This window comes from Columba livia, chromosome 21, assembly GCF_036013475.1.
Source record: "Columba livia isolate bColLiv1 breed racing homer chromosome 21, bColLiv1.pat.W.v2, whole genome shotgun sequence".
Taxonomy (NCBI): Eukaryota; Metazoa; Chordata; class Aves; order Columbiformes; family Columbidae; genus Columba; species Columba livia.
The window spans coordinates 5,934,750-5,944,541 of NC_088622.1; the positions used below are offsets into that span (position 1 = coordinate 5,934,750).

The 9,792-nt window shown below is 55.7% G+C and overlaps 1 protein-coding gene across 3 annotated transcripts in view; it reads right to left on the reverse strand.

The window, feature by feature from the left end:
- PLEKHM2 (pleckstrin homology and RUN domain containing M2) overlaps window positions 1-9,771 on the reverse strand; it is a 29,476-nt gene extending 19,705 nt beyond the window's left edge. For 2 of the 3 annotated variants that reach the window (XM_065037642.1, XM_065037641.1), the window contains exon 1: window positions 2,999-3,688. In XM_065037642.1, the coding sequence (XP_064893714.1) occupies window positions 2,999-3,673 (675 nt within the window). In that variant the 5' untranslated portion in view covers window positions 3,674-3,688. Of the gene's footprint in view, window positions 1-2,998; window positions 3,689-9,446 lie in introns of those variants that run through there. The other variant, XM_065037643.1, reaches the window with a different exon arrangement.
- Window positions 9,772-9,792: the final 21 nt, after the last annotated feature.

Genomic DNA, 9,792 nt, shown 5'->3' on the forward strand with positions numbered 1-9,792 from the left:
GTTCCTGCACGGAGCAGCTCCCGGCCCTACGTGGGAAAGAGCTGCTGAGCCCAAGGAATCGCCGCCAAATTCCCTCGTCCGATGGCACAGCCTGTCCCTGTCCCATCTAGTCGAGCCGGTAAATCCCCTGGGGAGGGAAACACGCAATGACGTTTCGTTTGCAGAGGCACCCGTGGGTGCTCCGGCCACGCACAGACTCTTTCACAACCCCCAGGTGAGACCTGAAGCGTTTCAGCTCAGCTGCTCTTATCCATTTTTGGGAGGAAGCCGAGCCAGAAGATTGACGCTATTAATAGGCTGTCCAGAGCCAAGCGGGGAGGAGAATGTCCTAAAATCCCACGATTCAAGAGCTATTTCAGGAGGTACCTGCTGCCAGTGTTTTAAGCTGCAGGAAGGACACTAGAAGAAGAAGAAATACTAATTTAGAGCTGTATCCGCCAGGCGATGGATGGGTGGACCATGGGGATGCTCACTAAAATACATCTTGGAGGGAACTTGGAGTCTTTGTCACCGACCGGAGAAATTCCGCATGACAGGGACATTCTGGGCAGCGAGAGATGAGCAAATAGAAGCATTTCCTCTTTTTTCCTTCCCTTCCTTCTCCGAAAATAACTTAGACCTTTGCTACAGTCCTTCTCGCAGCCAGTTCACAGCTCTCAACCCTACAGGGACCGACATCCTCACTGCTCCACCAAACCGGCCACCCAGCATCGCACCCTCCTCCTGGGGAGGGAACACCAGCCCCACGGCGCTGTCCCCAGCAAACCCACCCCAAAAGCTCCGCTCTGCCCCTCTGCGAGCGCAGGAGCAGGAGGACGAGCTGGTGTGACTGTGCTCTGCTCAGAGTCACGCGGTGACACCAGCCCGGGGCACGTGGGACCCTGCGGGCGAGAAACGCGCGCTCAGCAGTTTTGGATTTGGAGAGAATCACAGAATCATTTTGGTTGGAAGAGCCCCTCAAGATGATTGAGTCCAACCATAACCCACCCTGTCCCTGCCCCACGTCCTGAGAACCTCACGTCCGTCTGTCCAGCCCTCCAGGGATGGTGACTCCAGCACTGCCCTGGGCAGCCTGTTCCAATGCCCCACAGCCCTTTGGGGAAGAAACTGTTCCCAATTTCCAATCTCATGGCACTTGGGAACTGTCGGTCGTGGGGAAGCGCACCAAGGGTTCGTTCCACCCGCAGGCACAAAGATGCGCTGCCACGTTCCCCGGATGGTTCTGCACCAAGGGACGGAGCCATTTCCAGCATCTCTCCTAAATAAACGCAGCCAACGGCTCACAGCCCTGAGCAGACAACGTGCACGGCCCCAAAAAGAGATCGGGAAGGTGAATCCGACCAAACTACCACGTGTCCAGGGATAAAACAAGACAGAACAAGCTTCAGGATCTCCGGGGCGGAGTTCTCCCCAAAGTCAGGGTGGCAAAATGCTGAGACTTGCAAAGCTGGTGGGGAGGCGTTTTGGGCTTGGGAAGAAGGGTGAAGACACACATGGAGCAAAAATACGATGCAACAGCTTTCCTGGTCACGGAACAAAACCCAGTTGCATCATTTCCCAAAGGCCCCCAGGCCTGCTCCAAGATCCGCGGGGCTGGAAACCTGTCGGAATTACAACCGCGAGCATCTTAGGGCAGAGGCACAGAGCACAGACGACCCGCGATCATACAGCACATGTGGGAGCGATGTGGCACGGCCCTGCAAAAATGCCATTTAAATGGAGTGTTTACTTCTGTAAATAGCTATAGAACACAAAGGAATAATTTGGAAGCGACCTCTCCCTCATCACAGCGCGGCCGGACCTGTTTGGGAAGTGGTGACCAAACTTTATGAAGCATCCACTAAGCATCCCTGACATACCTGGGCAGCGAGCCGGGGAAAAGAAATCAGGGAAGAGGCAAGAAATAAGGTTAAAAAGCATCAACAGAATGCGATGTCGGTCATCTCTGGGCTTTCTGGAGAGATGACCGGCTCCTCGTGGCTCCAAAGCAGACGGAAGGGCTGGCGCTGGCTGGGACGGGACACGTGTGGGGCAGGACGAACGGCTCCAGCCCTGACCCGGCTTATTTATAGACATTCCTGTGGCCAAAATAAGAGCTGTCGGCATGTGGGAGGCATCCCCGCCATGCCCTGAGACCGCTCCGCGGCCAAACTGGGTCCCAGCAGCGGCGTTGGACAAAACCCTCCTCAGCAAACGGGTTCCCAAAGCCCAAACGCTCCAGACCGGCGAATTAAACCCGTTTGAGAAGAAAGCGGAGAGAGCAGAAGGACGTTTGTCCCAGGGTTTGCGTGGGGCAGAACACGGGGTTTGCGCTCCGAACAATCGCGTCTTGTCCTCATTAAGGAGAAAGTGGATTTAAATGCTGTTTATCAATCACGAGCTGATTTTTTTGCAGTGATACACCACACCCTGCACTGGCAAGCGCAGGAAAGGGTAATTCCTTGCACAATTTCATAGCCTACTAACGAGTACAAAGCTCTCCAGGTCTATTTGCAAAGCTCCTGTGCTGCAAGAGATGCCAAAAATCAAGCAGGGAGGCACGCTGTAAAGTCCCTTCTCCAAATCTAATCATTCTTTAGTTGAAATCTCTCCGGTATTTCCACAACTTCATTGAAATACAGCATCCAGACCTGTCCGCACCCCTCACGGTTGCCCACAACAGAGTCTTGACTCTGTAAATCTGCCTCGCAGATGTTCCACCAGCAGTTTTCCAACAGCAAGTGCATTTCCCTCCTTCTCTTGGTATTTCCCTGGCAGGACAAACACGGTGAAAGAAAAGCGAAGAGCCCGGTTGGGCACCCCTTGTGTTCCGGCTCCCGAACCCGCACGAGAAAGACGAGAGGGGCTTCGGAACCCGCTGTCCTGTTACGGCAAATGGGAATAAAAGCCGTACAGACAGCCAAACCAAACAGAAACTGCAAACCCCTTTTTCTGCCCCAGTTCCCGTCCTCTCACCATCTCCCCCAGCAGCTGGAGAGCCCCACAGGTTTGTAATTACCCTTTCCAAGCCATCAAGTAGGTGTTTTTCTTTGAGGGTGGTATTTTGTGAGCCATCCAGGCCGGCAGCTGGAGACACAAACCCTTCGCCAGCCTCAAAACTCTTCCCAGCACCTGCTTTTCCACCACGACTGGATGAGGACGGTGGCTTGTACAGCCAGAATAATGCTCTGCTGCAAGAGCAAACCCACGTGGTTTCCTGTGAAGGCAGCAATGTGATTTTCAGACTGCCGATGGAGAAGCCAGGTCTGGGTCTTGGCGCTCGGCCTGGGGCCGCACCAGGCTCAGGAGCAAACCTGGAACTCCGGGGAGCACCAAGACCAGGCGGCGGGTGACCCAGCGTGTCCCAGGCAAGCGATGGCAGCTCAGCCCCGAGGGAAGAGGCGGCGGGAAGGGACGGGATGGACACGTAAGAACCGCCACCCTCACACCTGCTCACGGGAGCGCAGGCATTCGGCGCTGAATGGAAGAGGAGGCTGAATTTCACGGCAGGGCTGTTATTCCCGCTTGTATAACACAAAGCCCTAAAGTTCGGCTCTGGCAGGGTAATTTGGAGGTCGCACACACACTCTGACCCAACGTTTCTTACAACAAGCTTCCAAACCAGCACCGGCCTCAGCGCCCAGCTGATTTGTACACCCCACCTGGGGCTTGTAGCTCTCCCAACAAAACCCATTGACACCCAGCACGCTGAAGGCACCACAAGTGACAATGGAGCAGCCTGGAGAGAAACAAAGCGTGTTCGTGACCTGCAGAGACAGGAGCCTGACACAGGCGAAGCTGAAACCCGCAGCAAAGATGCTCCGTGGCTGGAAACGCAGAGCTTGAAAGAACTCGCACTGCGGCGCCCACGAGGCTGTCACCTCCTGGGACACGTACGCTCGTCAGCTCCCACATTGCAGAGGCTTTTCAAGCGCTTTCCTTCATGATTTCTGAGCGGCAAACCTCACGGCGGGCTGGACCGTCCCGTTCCTCTGTCGCGGCGAGCAGAGCACGCAGGGCAGGGGATGGGGACGGAGCTGGCTGCTGTGGAACCGGAGCCAGGCGCCCACCGAAGGAACGGGCACACGTTCGGCACAACCGAAAACCAGACTTCACAGGAGGGAAAAAACCAAAGCCGGTTGGTAAACACACCTGTGGCAGGATGCAAACCCCCTTCTCTCCTTCATCATGGAAGGAGTAGACACATCTCCCTCTCTCTCTGTTCCTTGAGGACGACAGCTTCTTTTGTTTGGCCCCAGAGCCCCTGGCCAGGGCCGTTAGGAGAAGGGAGCGCCAAGGCACCATTGCCAGTGTATCTACCTTCCGTGCTGAATACAAGCACGTTGTAAAATGAACCCTCACAGGATTGCGAGTGCATCTACTTTCCATGCACATTTGCACGTGTATTTATACTTTCCATGCTCAATACGAGCACGTGTACAAATTAATCCCGGCAGAATTGCGGGTGTATTTTCTTCCCATGCTTCCACATAGGCACATGTAATATTCCGTGCACATTTACACATGTATTTCTCCTTGCAGGATTGCGAGTGTGCACTTTCCATACTCAATACAAGTACACGTATCCCTTTACAATAACCCCACACCATATCAGGCAGGTGTGGACTCTTCCCGGACTCAGGGAAGGCTCTGGCATTGTTCTGGTGCAGCCACGTGCATGCACACTGTGGATCTCCTGTTGTATTAGTTGCTGCCCCTTAATAATTTTCCTCAACTGATATCCGAACCTGTATTCAAGTCACTTTTGGAGTGCTAAAACCCTGCTTCTCACCCGTTTAATCAAAGTTGCTTTGGACCCTGTTGTCCCTAAACCAACCTCGGGTGCCTCCGTGACAACACCAAAACAAGCGAGCGCAGGATCCTTGTGCCCTGCGAGTCTTGGTGACGCGCCGCTCGCCCCGAGAGCTGCTGCTCACACGCCGGCTTCAAATCTCTCACCGTCAACCGCAGTTATTCCAGCTTCGCCTCTCAGAGCAGGGTTTCAGAGGCGGGGAAAGCTCCAAACGCCCCGTGGCCGCAGAGGTTGCGCAATGGGAGGCTCGGGTGCCGCTCCGGCGCTCTGCACAAAACCCACCGCGGCGACTCGTCCTCCGAAACCAACCTCTCCCCCAGCAAAACGCTTTGCGTTAGCGGTGGGAGAACAAATGGGATGTTTTTTCTCCCCAAAAGGGTATCACAGGCTGGTCCACCAGCAGACCCAGAGCTGCTGTTGAGAAACACCCCCTCTGCTTTCAGACAACATGGGTTTAGGTACCCACAGAACCCAACCCCTTTGCAACTGCAGACAACAAACCTTGTTTGGTCGCCAGACCTGCGTCAGGACGCGGCATGAGCAACTTCTAAAGAGATAAACCCCAAAATACTCGAGCAACCTAAGATATACAGTGCTGTGCTCTCAGCGGAACTACAAATGGCTTTGTTTGCTTGCCAGGCAGAGGCAAAGCCCTTAGAGGAGCATCGAAATACACATCTCCACCATCACTACCTCTTGCCAGGCAGAGCTTGGGGAGCCTGGGGGCTGCCAAGGCATTTCACCGGTATAATGCTGAAAATCTGATCCGGAACCAGACAGAAAAGGCATCAATTCACCAAGGCGAAGTGTAAAGCTTCCCAAAGTCATGCCTAAAGGGAGCAGAGCCAGAGCTTTTGGCAAGAACTCCTGCAACATGGGCAAAAAGCAGCGCTGCACCCGATTGACATGCACCAAGCTGCGCTAGAGTTCCTGGGAACCGAGAAAAGCCCCAAAATCCTGGATTCTGATCTCTCTTCTGATTTAAGCTCAGCTTCTGGAATTGCCCACAACAAGCATTGCTTAAGAACTTTGCATTTTTGCCGCCTAATCACAAGCAGGATAACAATAAATCTCTCCTTAACCCACCGCCACGGCAGGAGGGCACAGAAACCCAACGAGAAAATACAACACATCTGTGCTAGCGGCTTCAGCACGGCCCAGGTGACCCGTGAGAGCTCCCAGCTACCAGGACATGGCGCCCAAGGCTGGATATGAAGCTGTTGGCATGTCTAGCGTGCTTATTGCGGCAGGAGCTCCCATCCCACTGCTGTAACATCTGGAAGAAAACAAGTGTTTGAGTGAACAAGGGTCTGCACACGCAGTGTAAGACGTGCATCTCCAGCCCTCTGCCTCAATAAAGCCCTAATTCTTAAAAATAATTAAGGGTTAGGCATCGTCATTTGTGCTGGAGCACAGTCCTCTTAGCAAAAAAGAGTAAGGGAGCACTGGGTGGGAAAGCAATAGCCATGAGACAGAAGTAACGAGCTCCGCGGCATCCCGGTGTCCATGTAATCAGAGCAGAAAGCGTTGCCCTCTGAACTAATTCGTATCGCCCATAGATGACAAGGTGTAGATAGGAAATCAACGCCACGCTCACAATTCCCTCGGGTTTGGGCTGGAATTGCAGCCAGGAGCCACCCAGCCGGTGCTGAGCTCTCCCACCTCTCCTGAAGCCACCGAGAGCAGAAGCCTCTTGACATCTCTCCAGCTGGAACGACCCATTTGGTCTAAATTAGATGTTTAGCCTCTCTCTTTGCAGCCGAGGCCTGATCGCACAGCCCCGAAGCCTGACGCTCGTCTCCAAGACATGGGTGAAGTTACACAAATGGTTTAAATTGGGCACTTGGCTATCACGGACAGAAAGCCACAGGTTTGTAATTACCCACCACAAGCAGGTCCGTGTCCCTTCCTCTTTCACCGTGCTCTATTTCTCATGTATTTCTAGGAAAATAAGAGGGAAACAGCCCTGTTCACTCAGGCTTGAGGGATTCGCTTGGAATCAAAGCACTTCTTTTGCTGTCCATTTGTACAGAATTTACTCACTGCTTGTGCTCTGACCTCCCAACCCCAAAATCCAGAAGCGCCCCGGAGAAACTGAAGCCACAGGCAGGTCAAGTCACAGCCATGGGTCTCCGTGGCACAAATCCTGCCCTGGGCTCACTGCTGTTTGTCGCCTTTCCCATCCCTGAGCCACTGGTTACAAACAAGGCATGTTTTCTGCTGTTACTCAAAGCCTGACATTGTAACCTTCAGCTTTGGGTTGTCCCAGTTCACCCAGTCTCAAGGTGCGGTTTAGTCCTGGCTCGCCTTCTAAAACACTTGACTTGCAGCCCGTGGACTGCTCAGAGTCCACGAACTCCTCCTTGGGTCGGAAGCCGAGAAAACAAAACCTATTATCACCAAAAAGTGTCGTGGAGAGGCGTGCACATCACCAGCGCATCCGAACCTGCAGCGACAGCAGAAGCGAGGAGCGAGCAAGCCCACGCGGCCGCCGAGCTTTTGAGATCAGAGGCGAGATACCTGGTATACGGGTATACAGGTTGTGTCCCGTGGCGCAACCCCAGGAGTTACTCAAGACGGACCCACACAAAGGGAGAGGAGGATGAACGAGAGGGTTTCCCGGCACGGGAAGGGTGTATCTGCTCCCCATAACTACCACTTTACTCTCCCGCTAACACAGAGTAAAAAATAAATATCAGGGACTTGAGGGCTGAAGTCAGACGAGGAAATATTGGGAAAAATTAGTGGTTCCATAGCTGAAGGAGAACTGGGAAAGCAGAGGTGCGCCAGTGCCGGACTTTCACCATGTGGTTGAGCTTGGTTTCGCTGCCATGGTCTAAACAAGCCTGTCAGCATGAAGCAGGTTCTGACGCTTCCCTGAGCTTCCTCGCTCTGAGCCGGACGGGAACGCAGAGGAGGCAGCACTGAAATGTCCCCAAATCCTTCACCGTTGGGCCAGGACAGGAGTTGGGAGAGCCTGAAGTAGGTCTGTGTTGGCAAAGCTGTAGCTCATGAGTCCTGTTCAAGTATGATCATAATTAAAACAACCATCACGTTGATTTTATAGCACTTCCAACAGGGATCCCCAAGGATTTTCTGAACACAAATCACATCCAATGAATCCTGTGTACCTCCTGATGCACGTGGGGAAACTGAGGCGGCGGTGCTGCAGAGCATTGTAACAGAGCTTGGCGCAGGCTGAGCATCCACCACTTTCCAGGTACGTGAAAGATTATCCTCAGAAGGCAGAAAGGTGAGAGACCTGACAACACGGTCAGTCATGGAAGAAAAGAGCAAGGTTGGGAGAGGTTTGCACATCCATTCTACATCCCAGAGACGCTGTCAGGCCAGCCATTCCTTAACACTGCCAGGAATTAACTCATGATTGTCTTCGTAAGACAATTTTTCACTGATGAATCTGTGTCAGGACACATTGTAGATCACAGGAAAACTCTTATTCCATAAGACGGTGGAAACGCAACAACTGGAGAAACGCCAGCGAGTCCAGAACACCGCCTTTCCCCCAAAGCTTGGGGTGAAACCCAACAAAACTCCCCTCGCCCCCTCCAGCAGAGCCCGTGTGTTCCCACAGGCGGCTGGAGCTCAGCTGTGGACCAGGCAGGACGCGTGGACCAGCCCTAAACTCCCAGCACGTCCTCACAGCTCACCCTGTGACCACCGCAACCAGCCCCCAGTGTCCTGGTCCCCTTTGTGTCACCGTGCAGACGCTGCCCACCGAAAGAATGGGCTTTGAGAAACACTGTCACCAGCAGCCGATGCCGAGGAGACACCAGGAGCAAGGAGAAGGTGAGAGATGAGGGCTGACGGGACGTCTCTTCAGAGCCCTCATTTTGAGGGCTCAGACCAGGGCACAGCCGAGCCACAGCGTACCCAGAGGATCTCTGGAAAGGGGGTTTCACGCTGGACTCATCCAGTTTCCCCCAGTGAACTGCCCTGGGAATAGAGACCCCCCAAGATCCCCCCAGTTCTGTCCACAGGAGAGAGAAACCCCTTGAAAATGGGGTTCCCCCTGGGGAATATCCCAACCAGGATATCCCAACCAGCAGAGATGGAGGTTGCTGGGCGTGACCCTGGCTGTGTCCCTTTGGGAGGGTGGGCCAGGGGATCCCCAAACTCACTCAGAGGAACCCTTAAATGTGTCCCCTGCCAAGTGGGTGTCAGGATGGCCTTGACCCCACACTCCTGTCCCACGGTTCCCCAGTAACTCTGGGGGATTCCCAGCACCCTGTCTTGGGAACTGTCCCTCAGCCCCACATCTCTGGTGGTGGTGACTCTCTGGGGGTCCCCAGGAGTGTCCCCCAGCCCCGCATCTCAGGCACAAACATCCCCAGGGGCAGCCCAGGGTATGGGAGTCCCTGGGGCTGTCCCCAGACCCACAGACCTTGCTCAGGGGTCCCCAGGACTGTCCCCAACCCCACAGCCCGTGCATGGGGGGTCCCAGGGCTGTTGCCAGGCCCAAACCCCTTGGACTAGGGATCTCCGGGCTGTCCCCAGCCCCACAGCCCTTGCACGGGGGGTCCCCAGGGCTGTCCCCAACCCCCGGCACAGGGGGTCCCCAGCCGCACACCCAGTCAGAGCTGAGGGGGGTGTCTCCAGGGCCCCCCCAGCCCCACCCTGGGCCCTGGCCGCCCACCTTCTTGACGGAGAGGGAGATGTTCTCCAGGATGCGGTCCTTCACCTCCGCCGGCTCCATGGCGCCCGCCGCCGCCGCCGCCGCCCGCCGCCTCGCCCGCCCGGCGGAGCCCGAGTGCCGGCCCGGCCGCCGGGCCCGCTCGCCGCCCCGCCGCCCCCCGCCGGCCGGCTCCGTCCTGCCGGCTGCCCCGGCCCGGCCCCGGCCCGGCCCGCCGGCTGCGGGGTGGCGGCCTCCGCCGCTCAGCGCGCCATGGCCGCGCCGGGGCCCCCCGCGGCGGGCGCGGAGGCGAACGGGGCCCCGCGGGGAGGGAGGAGGAGGGAGCGGAGCGGAGCGGAGCCGCACTCGT